The 20284-nt window shown below is 36.4% G+C and overlaps 1 protein-coding gene across 1 annotated transcript in view; it reads right to left on the bottom strand.

The window, feature by feature from the left end:
- TRAPPC10 (trafficking protein particle complex 10) overlaps positions 1-16761 on the bottom strand; it is a gene marked incomplete at its 5' end in the record, with an annotated part of 31398 nt that extends 14637 nt beyond the window's left edge. Inside the window, 12 exons of the mRNA XM_010138114.1 lie at positions 37-149; positions 2214-2354; positions 3528-3619; positions 4721-4797; positions 5885-5999; positions 8095-8241; positions 10392-10639; positions 11652-11763; positions 12651-12846; positions 14568-14764; positions 15837-15972; positions 16680-16761. Of these exons, the coding sequence (XP_010136416.1) occupies positions 37-149; positions 2214-2354; positions 3528-3619; positions 4721-4797; positions 5885-5999; positions 8095-8241; positions 10392-10639; positions 11652-11763; positions 12651-12846; positions 14568-14764; positions 15837-15972; positions 16680-16761 (1656 nt within the window). The remainder of the gene's footprint in view (positions 1-36; positions 150-2213; positions 2355-3527; positions 3620-4720; positions 4798-5884; positions 6000-8094; positions 8242-10391; positions 10640-11651; positions 11764-12650; positions 12847-14567; positions 14765-15836; positions 15973-16679) is intronic.
- Between the last annotated feature and the right edge of the window lie 3523 nt (positions 16762-20284).

The following is a 20284-nucleotide window of genomic DNA, read 5'->3' as shown; positions in this document are numbered from 1 at the left end:
CAGATTAAGTTTTCAGAATTTAAGAACCAGACTTACCTTGGTTCTCTGCTTTCTGATTGGCAAAATCTAGAATTTCTTGGCAAAAGCTTTTGCGTTCACCTTCTGTTAAGTGCTTATCACCAGCTAAAAGGCTGCTTGTTTGAAGATAACTAACAAAGTTAAGGAAATGTGAGGTAGAAACCCAGAACATTCAGAAATTTGACTGAAAAGGAGACAGTTCAAGAACTGCTTTTCTAACCTTTTAACACAAGACCTTTTATTATCACCATGCTCTTCTGTTAGAAAAGAAACAATGGAAGAATTACTGTCATCTGAGAACATTGCAGAATCTCTACTTTTTGCAAACCTACTAAAATATGATCCATTATTAACCTGTGCAATCTTCCCCCATCTAAAAAGATCAGAGAGCAAAGAAAATTATTTGACAATAAACGCAGCATGTAAGTTACAGACCCAGTGTGTTGCATTACCCCACCCAACATTTAGAACCAAATAACTTGAGTATTTGATTATATTCCAGTTTACTTGGCTGAGAATTTGCCATCTGTTACAGCATCGCTTTCCATAACTAAGTCATAAGACAGTTTTTATACTTTTGAGCACTGGGGGTACAAATGCACATTTAAGTATTTAGCTAAGACTGCAGTATTACTGGTTCAGGTTCTTTAAGAGCATTTGCACTGAAGCAAAAAAATTTAAGAGTGTTTAAAACTGATGTAAGAACTTTCAAAGGAGTCAGACATTTACAATACCTAAGTCTAGTTCTAACAAAAACAAATAATAAAAAATAATAAATTCCCAAATACACTATAAATTTGAATTTAGCTCAGCTATATAGTAAGATTTCTAGTACTGTCACTTAAGAGACTAAAATATAAGCTTCTTAGGCAAAAAAAAAAAAAAACACCAAAACCAAACCTCAGCAACTTCAAAAAGCTAGAAGGACTATTCAAAAAAAGCTCTTTCCTTACAATTTTCGTAAGAACTGTCTTGCAGAAAGTACGCCTGCTAATCACCCCAATTTGGAATGCCTAGAGGAATTCCATTCATACCTATGGCATGAATAAAAGCAATACCCTTCCCCCTCAAACCACCACAAATTCATGAAAATTTGCCTTTTTGCTATAGTATCTAATATCCTGCATGCAGCACAATGGTTCAGATTAGAACCAAGTTACTTATTTAGCTCCAAAATTTAGGCAACAACGAGGTTGAAGTGAAAAGCAGAATTCAAATTACGCTGTTTCTAATGCCAAAGAATACAACAGAACACTCAAAGCCAGTCAGTAGTCTCTTCCCCTCTGACACATTCGTCATATCTTGAATGTAGCAACAACATAGCAACACAAACAAGATTTAATATTTAAACAAATACAGCTGTAGTGGAGAGAGTTGGTCTGTGAAAATAACGCAGAGTATCAAACTGAAGAATTTGAAGCCTGTCAAACATTAGGATTGAGCCAAGTAATTCTCTCAAAGTGTTACTTAGCATTTCTGCAGCATTTACAGAGAAGATTTCATTCACACATTGAAGACTGAGCTTTTACACAACTTAAAAGCAAACAACTCCTACCCTTCCTCTGAAGCAGAGTTCAAAGCCAGAAATAAAAATGAATGATAGCAAAAAAAATATTAACACGCTACACACCACAGTAAAGCCACAAGATTTTCATCTTCCAAGCCTCTGTTTTAACTTCCGGAAAAAAAGTCACCAGAAGAGGCCTTGCCAGGTCAGATACGGAAAAAGGTGGTAGAAGTTACAGAAAGCAAGCCCAGAAATTAAGCTTCTTAATATAGGAAGACACTATAATGCCATATTTACCAAATGAAAAAACAGTACCACATAAAAACTTCCATAACGAAGTAGTATAAACAGAATCATAAAACAACTCTATGGTATCTGCTAAACTAAAGACAAAATTCAAACTATCCATGTTGCACCACTCTCAAGAGCCTAAACATATTTAAAATGGAGAGCAGCAAGCATATACAAAAGGTTTTAATTGACCCAGATGTTAAAAAATCAAAAATGAAAAAATTAAATAACCCTCCCCAAATGAACAGTAACAATGGAAACAAGAAATAATTCAGCTGTCTAATGATGATTTCACAGTCCCTACTGTTAAACAAAAGTTAGAGATAAGTCATAAAAATAATCAGAAGTATAATTTTCTCCGGTCTTGATTTTTCAGGCTCCACCTTTTAGAGGATACTTTTCTATTTGCCCAAGATGTTTCTGACATTCGGCTAACTGTTTTCTCGTGTGTGTGACGAGCAATGCCCAGCCCTCAGCAAGGTAAGTTTTCAGTGCTCCTTGAAGATAGACTTCTGCCTTCTGTGGCCCCTTCTTCCTCCTTTAAAAATAAAGAAATAAGTATAGAAAGATGTAAGAACCTTTATAGCCATGAAAACTCCACACATTTTCAAACAGCAATGATGAGAGGATACAGTGCATATCAGTGCAGAACAAGAGGGAGTGAACCACTATCACTATGCTCTTTACTTTGCTTGTAACTGATCAACATATTGGCCTACATTTATGTGATTCACTTAAGCAAGCAGAACTGCAATTCGTGTAAATATACGTCGATGAAAGGCTTCACATGCAAGATCTATCCCGAGTCAGAGCACGTAAGGTGAAGACCCCCCAAAAAGCCATCTCAAGCTCCTGCCAGTTAACTCAGTAATGTTAAAGCAGGCAAACGCTTCAGTGAAAATAATTTTATTACTACACAGCAGTTCCATAGTAGTCTTTAAACGTAACATTATTTCCACAGGTGAAGATTTAAGTTAATTTAGGAGAATCTCTCGTGACTAGAAGATCAGACTTCTTTAATGAACATAGGTGAGAAACATGCCAAAACATGTTTTCCCAAAAAAAAAAAATCATTCAGGACTCCCAAATTCTTCTAAATAAGAAAAATAAAATGAAACAGAAAACCAACACAGGAGGTTCCTTCAGTAGAATTTAACAGCAAGGGTGAACACAGAAAAATACATTTGGAAATTAGGAATAAAATCACTGCAAGTTTCACAGTGAGGTAAACAAACATTTTGCAGTCCTAACCTCAAATATGAAACTGATCACAAAGAACATGTTTTCTGGCTTTTCATAGTTATATATAGACACATACATCGTTAAGATAACTATAAACTGTAAACAAAGTCAGAAGCCATGGTACAAAACAGGCTAGAGCAAATGAAGTTATCTTTTTCTTCCCCTTGCCCCATTGCCCTTTTCTCCTTAGGAGAAGAAAGGATCGAGCCGAAGAACATAACATCCTACGTTAAAGGTTAAGGTAAGAGTGCTAAATCATAAGGTGAGAATTTGGGTTAAAGAGATTGCCAGTGTTGTTGGGGTTCCTTTTGTTTGTTTTTTCTGAAATACAGCCTTAAACTTAGGGTATGTTTACATTTGAAAAAGCACTTTTTAAAATGCCTTTTTAAAACACAGCATATTTTCCTCACGGAATAGATTCAAACTTTTCAAAGCTAATGCACTTGAGACATTTTAATCGTTCATTTACATATAAAACTCTGCCAAATCCTTTCCCACGAGCTTAGCTGAGCGAATTCTTCCAATATTTGTATACATTTCAATGGTGGCATGGGACAGATCCTGTTTAAAATAAAAGAAACTATTATAAGTTTTATATTATAAGCTTTTTTTTTTAATAGCTAGATGGTATTTCACACAAACTCATAGCCAGTGACTAAGTTAGTAGAACAAAATGACCAGACTGAGTCACTTTTTTAGATTTCCCCTTGCCTCCGACATACAATATGGTGCAGTACGTGACTGGCATCTTCACTTTTTCTAGAGCTGGTCATTATCACATAACTGTGTTATAAACAGCAGAAAAAGCCTATTGAAAATTAGATAAGGCAACCCAAACCCACCAAAATAATAGATGAGATGCAATTTCAAGCACTTCTTTACACTTGAATCCTCCTGTCCTTTTTTGAAAGCACCTGCTTCTCAGTGACTATATGCAATTAGATCATCATTGCAGGGTTATGTAGTGTACCATTCCAGGATACACCACAGATTAAAGTATTTAGAGCAATATCAGAGCCTGCTCCAGACACTCACAACTAATACTTCAAAACCAAATCAACTACATACAGAACTACACCACACACTTTGTACCACGGCCAAACTTTTTTCTCAAGTATATGGCCAGATACAGACAAACGTTTCACATCATATTTACAAATCTGCAGCCCCTTCTGACTATCAGCAACCTTACACAGAAACTCATTCTCCTTCACTTAGCGTATTAATACCCACTCTATCCTTCAAAACAAATTGCTTAAGAGCTTCCAACTGCCAAAATACTTTGCAGAGTATCTGTCAGAAAGCATCTATTCTGATAGGGCGTGGAAATTACTCCAAATATGCTCCTAAAGCCTTTCTTAGGCCATTTTTAAATGTTTCTTACGGAGAGTCTAGAAAAAATCACTTAAATAAGAACTCAGAACAATATCCTACAATAAGCTAAGTGACTACTCCTTAACAAATCAGTATGATCAGAGAGGTCTTAAAAAACAGCTACAAATGCAATGTTTAGTGTGTAAGCAATAACCTTTGATACCAAAATAAAGGAATACTGATTTACATTCTCAGTGTTATCTTTCTCAGGTTTGAAAATTCTTGCCCTATTCAATCTATAGTATAAACAGGCAAAACTAATATAAATAACCAAAACCTCATACTTACTAAGTAGTGTTTTTCAAAAGCTTCTACAGATGATAAGGCCTCTTTAAGTTTCTTATAAGGGCTCTGTGATGCATTGGCTTTAGAAAAAAGCAGAACAAGAGGTGTCACCTACAAATGCATTCCTATTTGAGTAACACACACACACCTCCCACTTTTTCCTTCAGTTGAAAGTGGAAAGATCACTTGAAGTTAGTTTTAAGTGGGAAATGTCACTAACACTTAGGGACAAATCATGAGTTTCTTCCCCAGGCTCCAAAATAAGATCAAGAAAGGCTGTTTCACAACTGCCTGTGCATGCATGCACACATGCATGTTGTTCAGGGGAGCAGGATAAAGGCAAGTAGCAACACAGTAGCTGTACTAACTTCTCCACACAGTGTTTCATAACATTTATTCAACCTAGAAACACCCTTGCACTTAAACACCATATTGTGCCAAGAGTAATATTCTCACAACTCCAGTAATTTAAAGACATTTTACTACTTTAAACAATGCCTTTAAAGGAAAATGGTTAGCAAGACCAAGTTTTTTCTGAAGTAGCTTTCTCATTTTAGAAATCCTTGCCAGACCAAATGTGTCAGTATTTCTAGAGGAAAAAACTCTCGATTTTAAATAAATACAACAGACATCACAGAATTAAGAATCGTACAGCACACCTACAAAAGCAAGTGAAGTGCCAGCCTGTCAGCTAATGATTCAAAGATACTAATTGTTCCAGCATATTTAACATCAGAAAGCTTCTTCCCTTCAGAAATATCTTTGTAATAAAATCCACAAGGAGTAAATAAAATTGATTGTTCAGCCACTCAATATTACTTCAACTCATAACCTGCAACTGGAATTACAGTGATATTATCTCTTTGCATCAGATCAAGGATGCTCCATTTCTTTTTCAAATAATTTTATTTTTTATACCTGTCTGAAACCAGTACTGTTCAAGAGTGTTTTCCTAAATGCTGATAAATGGAGCATTAATGGAAAAAACTTAAACTTGCAACAGAACGAGATTAAAGTATTAGTTGTTCATTTAAAGAACACGTAAGAGATAACAGAGTTCTATTAATGTATATGTTGGGATAATTGGAAAGTATTATTAGTGATGTATTTATATGCTACATATTTAAGACAATGTCAGTTATTAGAAAGAATGCATACTGGTAATACCTGTTTCAGGGCGTTCTGCTCCCAAGCCCGCTAACAGATCAACAGTTCTGTTAAGGTCTTCTGAATTGGGTCCCTTCTCTGACACAAGTCCACAGAGATAACCCAGAGATTTTAACTGCAAGAGAAACGAGATGCTTGTTTCAATAGTCTACAAAATCAGTCTGAAACTCCCTTTTATTCTATTACATCATCCCTAGAATACAAGACATTTCCACTGTCACATTATGCTGCGTATAAGATTTGTTTTAACATTGCTTCATGGGAAGAAAGTAGAGAACCTTTCAAAAGTAACTGTTATTCTCACAGTAGAAATTAATTTTATTAGGAATCAAATTGCATGTAAGTTACCGACTCAAAAAACATTAGAATATGCATAGAAAACACACATCCCTACATGCATACTACTTAATCATAATAAATCCTTCTGGTTTTCCATATGAACTTGGACAAAGCTTGAGATGTTTGGCAGTTATTGGAGAAGATAATTTCCAATAACTGCGTCTGTATTTTTAAAACTATATAACCAAGAAATGCAGGCAGTCTCCAGTACAGTGATCAGACAAGCCTGCAAATTCACCTCAAGTACTGTATTCAGGTGAAAAACCTCCTTGAAAAAAGAGATGATTAGCATAGCTAACGTTGTTCAAACTGCCATACAACTACCATAACACCCCTTCTAGACAGCAGCTGGTATGCTTGATACCCAGAAGTCAGCAGAGGATACTGTCTTAAAGAAGTTTCATTCTGTTGGTCATTTGGTTAATTAATTTAGAATAAGTCAATTAACTACCAAATTTAAGCCTGGAAAAGAACCTCAGCTTGTCATATTACTCTACACCATAAAAAATGAGAACAGCCATTAGCTTTGTTACTAGTTGCTAGATTTCTTCCATTCAGTGTGTTCTACCTTACTACTACTCATTATCCTACAATTTTTCCCTTTATCCTTCATGTTAGAAAAGCTATGAATGGGGGGGATTATTTCCAACTCAGTTACATACCTTCCATAGAAACATGTAAAGAGCATGAAAAGAATGTGATGCAACAATCACCGCTTTAAACAATTCTTTGCTTCCTTTATTTTGACCCCCCCCCCCCCTTTTTTTTTTTTCACTTCAAGGTGAAATTGTCTTTCTCTGCTTTTGTAATAAGACAAGTACCTCCCTAGGGTCAGTTAGAGGATTCCTAAGACTTCTAAGTCTTAAAATATAAGCAAACTACGATTAAAATAAATAGAAAAATATTCCTCAGATTATGCAAACAAGAAGATGAGCTTACACTGTTCTTCAAAAACATCCACAAAGATCTCAGTATGCTATTTCAGTAATTTCTGGAGTTTGTCATCTTTCTAAACTGTTTTTCAACAATGGAAAGCAGTAGCAACCTTGATACCAATTATTTCACAGAAACGGATAAGTGGAACTTGAAAAGGCATTCATGTAATTAGTGAGGGCCTTAACCAAACCGAAAAGGCCACTTTAAAAACTTTTACTTTATGGTAAGGGGTAGTACTGGAAAAAAAAAAAAAAAAAAAGAAAAAATCACAAATTATTACTTATTTGTCTCTTTCTCAAGCTGCCAAGGGTAAAACTTCTGGTGAAATTAGGGGTCTATTAGTACCATACTAATATACTGAAAAAAAAAAACCCAAACCTATGTAAACAGATTGCTGTAATATCTATTTATAATGGTAAATGCATCCAAATCCAGGCAGCTTCTCCTGCTGTAACTGGAATTCATGTTCCTCACGGTCAACACAGACTGAGTCCATTCTCGCGTTCAGGTCTATTAGTACCATACTAATATACTGAAAAAAAAAAACCCAAACCTATGTAAACAGATTGCTGTAATATCTATTTATAATGGTAAATGCATCCAAATCCAGGCAGCTTCTCCTGCTGTAACTGGAATTCATGTTCCTCACGGTCAACACAGACTGAGTCCATTCTGGAGTTCAATTAGCCAGTCATTATCAAACTAGTGGCAAGGAAGAAGGGGACAGACAAAGAGAAGAACACATCCTAGCTGTTCCCAGGCATCATCTGAGAGTGGAATAAGTGGAAACAAACCTGGATGTCTGATCCAGACTAGATTCAGGACAATACACAGAACCCCAGATTAAATTCCACAATAGAAGCGCAAAACTTGTTCCACAGAATCAGTCTACTTCAAAACTGTAATACCACATCTGCAACACATCATTTGCTTACCTTCTCAGTAGCATAGCTCCATAAGCCAACTGTGTGGGAAACATTCGCATCGATTTGAGCCCTATCACAGCACCCCTCTATTCTTTGTAAGACTTCCAAACAACTCAAAAATACCCAACAATCCAAAGCTCCAGGAGGAACGGACACCTGAAGATAAACAGATAAAATTAACTGGGAAATAAACATTAGATGAGAGAAGCAAAATACTTTTCCTGATAAAAGGTAGCAGAGCATCTTGGAAGAGCTTACTCTTAAGAATACACAAAAAATAGGTCAACTCTCACTAACTCCTAAATAATTTATGTATATTAATTCATGAAACAACGACAGCAAAGCAACTAAACAGTGACAATATTAACTAGATTTGATACATTCACCAAGATGAAAGAGAAGAAAGAGGACTAACAGGTACCAGTACTTGAAAAAATTGCAAGAATTTAGTAACTAAGCCTAAGGAAAGTAGAGTTAGGAAAAACTTCTGTAAATATAATACTGTTTTCCTGAAGAGACATCAGATCTACCTGAGAATGAAATAAAAAGTACACTAAGAAATAGATTAAAAAACTTGAAGAAAAATAAATTAGTCTAAATTTTCTTCACAACAAAAAGCGTGTTAAAGAATAAGACATCTGTCCTGGATAACATTAAAGAAGGTGATAAAAACAAACAAATAAACAAAAAAACGCACAGAAAGGGGGGGAAAAAAAAAAGACCAAGAACAGACTATCAGTCCAAGCATGGTAGAGAGGCAGGAGTTTGATACTGAATATTTCAAGAATCAAGATAGAGATCTCGTCTATCACAGTCTTGAAACCTGTAATAAACTAGATAATTGACCAATGCAATAGGAAACATACAAGCACAATGCATTTGGAAAAGAAAAAAAATAAAGGTCTGAACTCTGAAAGAATTGTCAGGAAGAGAAAGATCAGAAGAACAGAGCAGTTTAGATTTCCACTGTTTTCAGTGGTGTCAAGCCTCATTAAGAGCTTTGCCTGAACTAAGGAAAAGGATCACAACAAGGATATCTACATGGTGTGCACAGGTAAGTGCCACTCTCAGAGCCTGAACACCTGCATTCAGTTTGGATCACCTCAACAGGACAGAAACAGCAGAAATAAGAGACAATGCAGAGAAGAGACCTGAGCATTAGAGGCGAGGACAGACTTGGGGTGGAGTAAAAAGGGAACTGCAGGAAGTAATTTCAGATTTAAAAGATTTAAAAGGCTGCATGTATTTATTTTGGAAAGAAAAATCAACCACAAACCACACACAAGGCATCCTATCTATGGTAATTAAATGTTGGTTTTAGAATACACAGAGGTGTCAGTAACACATCTGAAGTAGACCTTCTGTTTTTAAATGCAGTTTAACAGATGGAACTTATGGAACTTACTACCACAATGTTAGACAGGCAAAAGTTAGCAGCTACTGTTATAATAGCACAGATAAAACTACCAGAGAGGCAGACACCCACAGGATTAAGGACATGCATGAGTCCGCAAGGTAAAATCCGGAAATATTCTCACGCACGTTATACTGTTCCGAAAGATGTACTTCAATTCATAGACATCTGTGGTCACACATGGAGGATGCAATGTCCCTGATAAAGCCTCTTTAGAGGATTAAAAACACCACCAGAAACTAAGGTACAGAGGGAGGAGGGGTAAAGCATAGAGGCATTCAACATGACAAAAAGCTTTGAGCGCTGTCACTTGTTTCTTTCTATCTCTTTCTTCTGCCATTGGATGAGAGAGATATACGCGTGACACAGAAGAGCACTACTGGGCACCAAAAGGATTCAAGCACTATCCAACTTGCATGGCATTAAGAAGCCCTTCTCTAGATACTGTTTTTAGTTCAAAACTGCTTTTTGTTATAGACTGCTAGCCTGCATATCAGCATATTAACCATTCTGCCTTATTTTCTTCAATACAACACTTAAGAGATTTAAATGATGGGCACCATAGTTCAAGAGACTGGTGATAAATCCAGGAAAGAGGCAGACAAATTACCTACCAGCTTAAGAAGTTAACTTTCCAGGTGAAGACTAGAATGCTTTTAACTAAACACAGGTTTGGTTTTCCGAAGTGATGTCTCCAAATTTCTCTCCAAAGACATCCTCATGATGAAACATTCAACTGTAGCACTGTTACAATCTGTTATTACAGCACCATTTTGATACCAACAGCCAGTGCTTACTGCATTCTGGTCACCGACATCTAAACTTCAAAAGTCTTGTTAGATCACCATTGGATAAAATCATTCACATAACAGAATATATTACACTGACTCACTTCTAATAGCTTGAGTTCTTGCACACAGTTGTGAAGAAGCTCCAGTGCTCGCTGCGAAACCTCCCATGGCCTCTGCAGGAAGATTAATAACGTGCACTGGCGAGAAAATAGGTAACTACGCAAGTCCAGTAGAGTAGCTTCTTGATTCTGAATTAGCTCTCTCTTCTCCATGTCTATTGGTTTTCGGAGAATTAAACCATTCCAGCTCCTCACTGGCTGGCAAAAAAACGTCAGCCAGTTTGCACCATCTAAGTAAATAAAGTTAATATCCAAGAATCAACCATTGCTTTCTATCAAAGCCTCTTCTTCCTCCCTCCAGAGATGTGAGCTGGTTTATTCTTTCTGAAGCTTATCATATGGATAATGGACTTAATGTCTTTAACTTCAAAACCAAAATGAAAACCAGCAGAACTTTCACAGCTAAGCAGATAACTGAATTTCAGAACACTGACACCCCATAGGCATTTTGTCTTAATTGCGTATTTATTATTAGCATAGTGGCAATCAGTTTGTAATGTATTTCTTAGCAATTAAGCCTACCTGAAGAACAAAACAAACAAGCTTTATCTACTTAAGTATTTCTTACTCAGCCATCATGGGTAGATGTGCCCCCACTTTCTGGTATAGCATTGGGTTCAGGCAGAACAAATATATGTCACCGCAATTATTCCTGCACTACATTCTTACCAGATATATAACAAATACCTGATTAAATCTGTTATATAACATATGCTTTAGCTCATTAAAACAGTTTAAAGTTACTTGATACTTCTTGCAAAGCAATGTTTCTTGAAAAGAATGTTAAATCTTATGCAGTGCAGATTAAGCACACACTTCTCTTCAATTTTGCAGTGACTACCACATGCCATCTGATGTAATTTGGGGCAAAATTGAATGCATTTCTCCAGGAAGAACTTCACTGAATAACTTGGCAGTGAGCTGTGAAAAAAGTAACTGTATCTCAGCCAAACTGATACTTGCATAATCAACCAGCTTCAGTGCTCCCCCTTCGTAACAATCATGGAGCAAGAGCAAAATGCAGGTTTTCATCAGAAACTGCTTTTAAGCTTCACCGATGAAAACCAACACTTTGAGAATATAACAGATGAACACTTGAGTTCGCATACAGCATAAAACAAGAGCACAAAGTGCTCAGTGCATCTTCACTGCCAGGTACACATATGGTACAAAGTTGTTTAGTCAAAGTATAGTGAAGAAATTAATACACTTAACAACTACATAATATTTTAGGACACTTACCACCAGCCCCAAAGTTGACAACGTACTGAGAAAACAAGGCATCCAGTTCATCATACTGCACTAGTGCATCCTCAAATTGCTGCAGCATCTCAAAGACGAAGGCCAGTTCTTCCTTTAGACACACAAACAATGCAAGGATCGCGTTACTGATAGTAGTCGTGCCTGATATTACAGCCTGCCCCCATCCACGCATAGAACTCAGGAAACTACTTTTTCCAACATTCAAAAATTTGTTTCCACTGTGAAGGCCCCAATTGCAGTATCAATAAAGGTTCAGTTATACACAGAGAGAGAGAAGAAAAAGTGGTAAGTAGAAAAAGTCTATGATTTAGATATATCATATACAAGAAGTAACACACAAAGTCAAAGGAGACGCAATGATAAGGTAGAATTTGGTGTGGAGAACGGCACAGTATAGGGACCAGAAAATTCCAAAGGAATCAAGATTTTTAAATTTATGGAACAAGAGTTTCTTGCTTTTCTCTATAACATATAAAACAAAGACTTACTTAGAAACATAAAAACCCTGAATTCTCTAAATGGGTTACTTCAAAATACACACTTTTCTAAAAATCACCTCTATACATAGAGATAATAATTTAAATGAAGAAAGCATAGCAACATTCATATTAAATACCAATGACAAGTTTGAGTGTCTTTGCACATGTAGAGTAATGGGACATTTACCCACAATTCAAGAGCAACTACTAAAACATTTTCTAGATGCAATTTGCTTGCTTCAGCTGAGGTTCACAAAACTGGTAAGCCTGAAAAACTTCTGCTTCTGTAACAGCACTGTATTACAATGGAACATAAACCTGCTCCATAGAGATCTAAAGATGTAAAAATGCTGCTTTTACACCAGTCTTCATATTTCCTGCCCCAACCCTCTAAGAATGAGCAGAATGCTGAAAGTACCAGAAAGCCAACTACAACCAAAAAACTGCCATTATTAAAACTAGAACTCAAGTACTTTCTTCAATAAAAGGAGACTCTTACCTGGACCATGAAATACTCGCAGAAGCTCCACCCTGGCTCAGTCCTTTTCTCTCTCAAAGTTCTCATGTCATCTTCAAACTTGCCTAAGTTTTTGGTAAAAGACATGAGAAGCAATGTCCTGAGTTTGGTCAGGAAGGCATTCCAAGATTCCTGAGAACGGGAAGAGTCTTTCAAAGGGTCAGAAAGTACCACACATCTGTAAAGAGATTGATAAAAATAATTTTTGGAGAGGTAAACATAAAATTCACATATATATGCACAGTTGAATACTGAGCATACCTGACAGATTCAGAATGAACAAATCTAGTTTTTCATTCAAAACTAATCAAAGGAAAAAAACGAGGTTGAGGGTTATTGTTTATTTGAGGGTGGGATGTGAAGGTTTGGGGTTTTTTGGAGGTTTTTTTGGTTGGTTGGATTTTGACCGGTTTTACAAAACTTTTCCATGTATGTTTAAGTCTGTGATAGGACTTAGGAGAAGAGTTTAGTGTTTTCCACAAACCGAGTACTATAAAGCTTTGCTTTTTTTGAAGCAAATAATGGATACATTATCCAATTCCTTAAACATAATGCTGTAGCTATCCAAGACAAAAAACAGTCTGCTTAGCAATACAAATCAGCAGAACAGTAATTACAGCTATTCCTGGCAAGGATTATGCAAGATGCAAAACAAGATCCATTAGATCACATCTAGTCAGCCTTTCCTAAGTCACTTAAAATAATCCACCATAATATATTCTTATAGTATCTCAATTTGGTTTTACACATCCTATGTGCTAAAACTTCCACTGTTTTCTCAGAAAATAAAAAACCAAACAGATCCCATTAATTCACAAATAAATCAGCCTTTTAGAGCATTTTCTTTCCTCAGTTTTTCTAGCACAATTTAGTAAGATTCAAAAAACCTACTGATATCTCTAAAGGCAGGAAAATCTCTCATTCAAGTAAAACACTATCTCTGGTTAGAAAAGTCATATTATCCTATGGCAAAACAATTAAAACAAGCCATCAATCAGTTAGAAAACAAAAGCTAACTGAATTAGAGTTGTTCAAATTATATGCCCAAACAATCCTGTAACATATGAAACACTGTCTAGGTACAAAGAAAGAGCTGACAATGTACAGCATGTTATAACACACTGACCTGCCAGTCACTGTCAGTTCACACCAAGGTACAATGAGTGCTTCCACCTACTCTTTTCAACTTCAAATATTTACTCTGTCTCTCATTTTTAAGGGGAAAAATATCCTGTTTAAAGTCAATTCTTAAAGTTAAAAGAAAAAAATGTAACATATAATAGATCCGGTGCAATGTTTCAGCATAAGGAAGACAGTGTCTACCAAAGTTGGTTTCAAATAAAGATTTGAGTATTTTGTTGACTTTAATGAAAGCAGAAACGGTTTCATATATTCATTATTTTTTTTCCTTAGAAAAAAACATCAGAAGAAACTGGCTTAAGCCAATTGCCTCATAGCAGGAAGGTGATTAAGTGAAAGGCAGAAAGTACATTGGTAAAAAACGAGCTCTATTAGCTTCATATTCCCCTCTCATTTCACTCCCACTACCTGTAATTCTGGTAACACTTTTTCAAGCATCTAAGCAAACAAAAAACCCTGAAGTACTAAAAACTGATTATTACCACACCATTTCCGTTAAACCTCTCTTAGCTGGGAGGAGATACTTGAAAGGTTTTTGAAACCATTTCAAAGCCTCCACGAATCCAGGAAAATAAACTTCTCCCTTTATGGCTTGTGTCAGTCATCTTCAAAGCACAGGTCTTATGATACCATGAACTTGGATGCTGGACATCAAGGAAGTCCTTAACCGAGCAAGGAACCTGTTACATAGGGAGTTGAGTTCTTAAATCAACACACTAGTCAAAAGCTTATAAAGTTTGCAAGTAGAATGATGCTTACCTGTCACTTTGCTTGTTACAGAAGTCATTTCTTATTTTATCTACTATAGAGGTTCGGGGAAGAATATTTGTTTTGTTCTTTTTCTTGGCATCACTCTCAACTACCACAATTAGCCAGTCCACTGAGTTGTGAGCTTTGAGAACATTCTGCCACTTGGTGATGTCATCCTTGACTGTAGTTTTGTACACTTCTGTGTCCTGAGATGAGAATTGGTGAATCATCAAATCAAACGGACATTCTGAATAATTTCAAAAAGCAAATTTTGTTCCAAAAGACGACAAACAGAAAGATAAATCAAATAGAATTAGTGACACTAAGTTCACTTACTGAAAGAAATCAAACGAGGAAAGGTTTTGGTCTTTGAATTTAATTTATCTCTAGTATTTTGGTTAATTATATAGTATATTTAAATATATTGTATTTGGCATATTATCATTCATTAGATTACAGAAAGTAAGATTTTTAAACATAATTTAAACTCTTGTTCAGGAACATGTAAAATTTTAAAACAAAACCATGTTTGAAATTACAAAGCTGAACTGTTTTATTCTCACATTGTAACAGAAGTGAGATACTTGTGCCTTTTAAGACCGCTCAAATCTTAATCTGTTTAAAAGCTTTTTTGTAAAAATCAAAAAACCACAGAAGCATTTGGCACTTTTTTGGCTTCCAGGTTGGTTTTAAACAGGTCAATTCAGACAACCCTTAAAGCTCTTCTTGATATTTTTTGATTGGTCACAGATCAGATGTCACCTTTGTTCTTCAACTGGATAATTAATTCATAACAGAGGCCAATCAAAAAAACGGTGAACTGTGGATAAACAGGATTAAAACATTCCAAATCTTGCCCAGTTCAGATTGTGGACACGTACTAATACTCGATACATATGGAAGATATGAATAGATCATAACTGAAATACTCTGTCCACATTTCCCTGTCCATGAAGCAAGCGTGCTGTGCTACTGCAGTAACACTGAGAGATCCTGGGTTTCTTCGTGACAAAGTATTGAAAATAGGTTATTCAAAAGCCTGTCTGCTTGGTGTCAAGAATGTTACAAGGAACTACTGCTTTATGGCAAAAAGTACTCAAGCTGACTAAGTTTTGTTTCCAACAATAGCAGTATGCAAACTTAAGCAATGAAGACTTTATTGTGCAGATAAGCATGAAAAACAAATGAAAATTACCAGAGAGCACAAGCAGAAAGTCAAAACAATTTCATTTTTAAATTTGAGTACTCAGTTTTTCATTATGTTTTCCTAATACTTACACAACATTCTGTCCAATAAATATGAAGAAAGGGAAAAGTCAAAAGGGCCTTATTCCCCTCTTTGGGTAGTAGCTCGTCTTTAAACTGAACAAAGTTAGATTCTAGATGAATCATCTTCGGAGCCCGGCCGTAAGACCTACAAAGTTTAAAAACTGGCGTTAGTGGACAAGACATACATAGTAGCAGAAGATAAAAATTAACACACATTTTGTGGAAGAGGAATAAACTGAAATACTCTGGTATTGGAAAGTCACAAACTACATTTACTGCAGTTTGTATAAAGTTAACTAAAATTCGGTATCACTTGAAATGAGAGAGATGGTCCTTTTGCAAAAACAGGAGCTAGAAGCTTTTCATCTTTCATTTCAAGATTTTCAGTATCTCTAGGACCTCTAAAAGTAGAAAATTCCAAATAAGAAAATTCCCCAAACATGTTTTTCCAACCAGAAAACTGTGTGCCATATCAAACTTTCCGCAGGGAAGTACACAAAACTCCACATAAGTTCTACCTATATTCTCATTAAGGAGAGAGCACGTCACTTTAGGAACACTACTGCCAAAGCACTTCAAAGCATACTCCAAGACAAACCCACAAACCACAAAACCGAGAAGAGAAACACAGCATTACTATCACTTTTCTTTAGGTGAACTTCAACATAGCTGAAGCGTGAAGATGATCAACCTGAAGTGCACGTTTGCCTCGATTATCTAAGTTCTCCTTTCCTCAAGTTGGTTGCTATACTTAATTTACGTTAAGAGCTTCTCAGAGCACAACAAATATACACTTTCCCAAGTCTAGAAACACACGCTGGAGTAGTATCACAGAATAAAATGTAAGTTTACCTCCTCCATTCCATGGGTTCTCTAGGAAGCTGCTGAGAAAGCGTAGGATATAAGGAAGTAAATAAATTCTGATCTCCAGCACCTAAAAGTAAAAGACATTATTAATCTATTATGCGCAAATTATAGAAAAGAAATTAATAAACTATACTATTAATGCTTGTTGTTCCAATAAAAAGATGTAATATTGTCTGCTATGTGGAAACTGGAGTCTAGCACTGAACTAGACTTTTATAAAATTACGTGCTCTCACAAGCTAATAAAATACTTTAACAAGGTACGTATTGCATACACCGTTATAGCTTCCCATTATGATTTTCCACATAGCTACGTAATCCATACACCAAAGAGCATCATCCATATAGCAAGTACAACTCTAAAAACTAAATAAGCTGCTCTCTAGCCAAAGTCACTGACCAAACGAAGTATACTCAAAAAACCTCAATAATTTCACCTTCACAAACCAGAAGTCTGATTAAATAGTGGTTCACATCTCTTCTGTAGTCAGGCCTACCATGAGAAAATTAGCGTTAACACATGTTCTGTGGTTTACTGGGTTTGATTCCTCTTTCCTCATTATCCTGGGGCTGCTGTTAACATGAAGCAGCTCCCTGCCCACCGCACTGGTCTTGCTGTCTTCAGAAACATCAGATCTGTTAACATGGTGCAGATGTACTGTTAACAAGGTGCACTGTAGGAAGCTGATCCTACAGTGACACAGATCTGTGTTTAGGCTTGAAGCACTTGGGCTTTGAACAACATTAAATGCAACACCATTGGAGTAGCTACTTTTATACAAGATGCAATAGAATGTGGGGTCTACCATATGCAGAAAGTATATTATCAGTAGCCTATAAATATCAATTCCTAAAATCCGTTCTTCTTCTTTGGGTACAGAGAGGACAGAACAAGGAAAAGACAGGCTTAAAACTAAGTTCTTCCGACTTCTGATGGTTATCAGCATCTTTGAGCAAAGAGATAGCAAACTGTAGAACAAAGTACCTTGTCAGACATGTCTGAATCCAAACTGACCAGTCAACCACACTAGCCAATGCACACTGCCCAAATAGTCTTTCTGGATATTTAAAGAGAAGTCATGGCATTTGATGTCTGGCGAACAGACTTGTCCAAATGAGAAGGGAGTAAGGTCAAAAATATAACTGCCACTGCATCTGATCATAGTTCTAAAATCTGTTATGTCACATGCACGCTCTAAATGTGGGAGAATGAGCCGGCCCATACTAGTTCATTGATATCGCTTATTAAATCCCTCATCTGCGTGTTGCCCTGAGTTATCACAGCTGTTGCTTCCATCCCTGTTCTTCCTCCTTAATGCCTCATCTTTGGCTAACTGCATTCTCCTATAACGGAGACTGCAATTTAATTCTAAAAATCCTTTATTTCTTCCTACAGAGACTATACCCTTGCTCCTCCACCCACCACCCCACCCTTCCTCAGGATCTCGAGCTGAAAATTTTCTTAATTTTCCAATTAAGAATTTCAGAATTGCACATAGGCAATCCTGTTATTTTCTGGTAGTTTTCCACCCCGTCATTCATCTGCCATTGTACAGGCCAATCTGAACAGAAAGAACTTCTTACCTTCCTCTGAAACAGGGGGCTTCAACTGGAGAAGCACCTTTTTTCTCCCTCCCACCACACAATCTCATCTGCCGGTGTACAGCCAGGCCTTATCCCCACAGTGGCTTAGCATGCTTTAGTTTATGTTGGAAACCCTTTTTCTAGTCCACCCACCTTTTCCCAATTTTCTCGTATATATTATTTTATACCAGCCAGGATACCAGCCACTAGCATAATTCTATCACTGCATGATTTAAAAACAACAACAAAAAATATTAAAATTAAATTTTAAAAGTCTGATTAAATGCCAAGCATTTAATGAACACGCAAAACCAGCTCTTTTGATGTCTTATCGCCATTATTCAAAGCTATTATTCAAAGATACAATTTCCTAGAACAGTTAAAAAACAAAATACAAACAAAAAATCCCACTCTACTATTACTGCTTTAGCCTGAAGTCTTGACTCTTCACCTTCATCCTATTCTGTCTGAATTAAGTGTGTCATACCAAACGTTATTTAAGACTATAAACAAATGTCTAAAATGAATACCGAAACAAAAGTTAAGTCATATTGTTAATGCTGTCTTATACCAAGTTACAACATCCCTGTGAGCTAGGCCATGGACGAATGGTCTATTGATCTGCAACTCATCACTGCCCATAGAAAGTGAAGTGCAGCTCAGCGACTGAAAAACAGCATGGTGACCACATCAAAATGATAGCCTGTGAAGCTTAGCGCCTGACTGAAAGAACAAACCATATATTGTATTTTTGGAGCACAACAAAGTGCTTTTTCTGCACGGCACCTAAAAATGCAGGGTATTCCACAAAAAAGTTTCAGAATTCAACATCTTTAGTAAAAAAGTTTACTCTAGAACACAGAGGAACTACTAAATGATAGCACTCTGCTATTCCAGACAATCACATCATGCTTTCAGCTTAAGAAAGGTATGTTCATTTTAAAACCAGTCAATTTTCCCTCCTGCGCTGGTTTTGAGGGCACATAAAACACACAATATGAACGTGTTTTATGATCAAAGCAAGACTATCCTCTAGGACTCAGAAAAAAGGGAGAATAGACCTTCAATGCCAAATACATCAGCTGTTTTCAGAACACAGACCAAACGCTGCTACCTCACATTACGAGCCCTCAAAGCGCTATAACATCACAGATGCTGCCCAACTAGACCACAATCTGCATGTTTGAGCTGTTCCAGTCAAGGACCACTAAAAATTAAGTTATCAGCAAACAACACTAGCACAGCACTGACACAGGACAAACATCAAGACTGGTTAGTCGTAATGACTTGAAAGGATGATAAGACTCTCAAGAAATTGTTAAATGCTAGGACAGTGAGGAGAGAGGGGAGCATGTCACAACAGTAGAGTACAAGGTTTTTTGTTGTTTCAGGGTTTTCTTATGGTGGTGGTTGTGTTTGTTTTGGTTAGGGGTTTGGGGGGGGCTTGAGGAGGGTTTGGTTTGGGAGTGTTTTTTTTGGTTTTGGGGGGTGGCTTTTTTGGGGGGGGTATTATAGTTGTTGGTTGTTTTGTGGGCTAAAAAAAAAGAGAGACTAATGTGGCCAGATGTCTAAGCACAACTGTATCACAGCAAATTCATTTCAGTGGATGTGTCTCAACACTAAGACCCTCACTCAAAGGATTCTTAGTAATGGAGGAAAGTCGCTCCTAGCCAAACTCTAAAGGATGATCAGATACAGTTGAAAAGAAGAAGGAAGGATGTGCATATATAGGAAAGAAAAGTAATTCTGGAATCCTATAACTAAAACCAAGCAGCCTTCTAGAGAAGGATTTTCTTCTTTTAGAATTGACAGAATTAAATAGGACCTAAATATCCAAGAGATGACGACTAGGGAGTAACACTAAAAAGTCATCCTTTACCAATTAAAACACAATAAGAGTACATCTTGTTTTTTATTATAGTAAATCTGTCTAATAAAATTATTTTATAAATAATATTAATCTAATTAGATCTATTAGATTTACAAAATATGTATAAATTTGAAATA

This window comes from Buceros rhinoceros, unplaced genomic scaffold (genome assembly GCF_000710305.1).
Source record: "Buceros rhinoceros silvestris isolate BGI_N320 unplaced genomic scaffold, ASM71030v1 scaffold19326, whole genome shotgun sequence".
Lineage (NCBI taxonomy): Eukaryota > Metazoa > Chordata > Aves > Bucerotiformes > Bucerotidae > Buceros > Buceros rhinoceros.
This window is presented reverse-complemented; position numbering and strand designations above follow the sequence as displayed.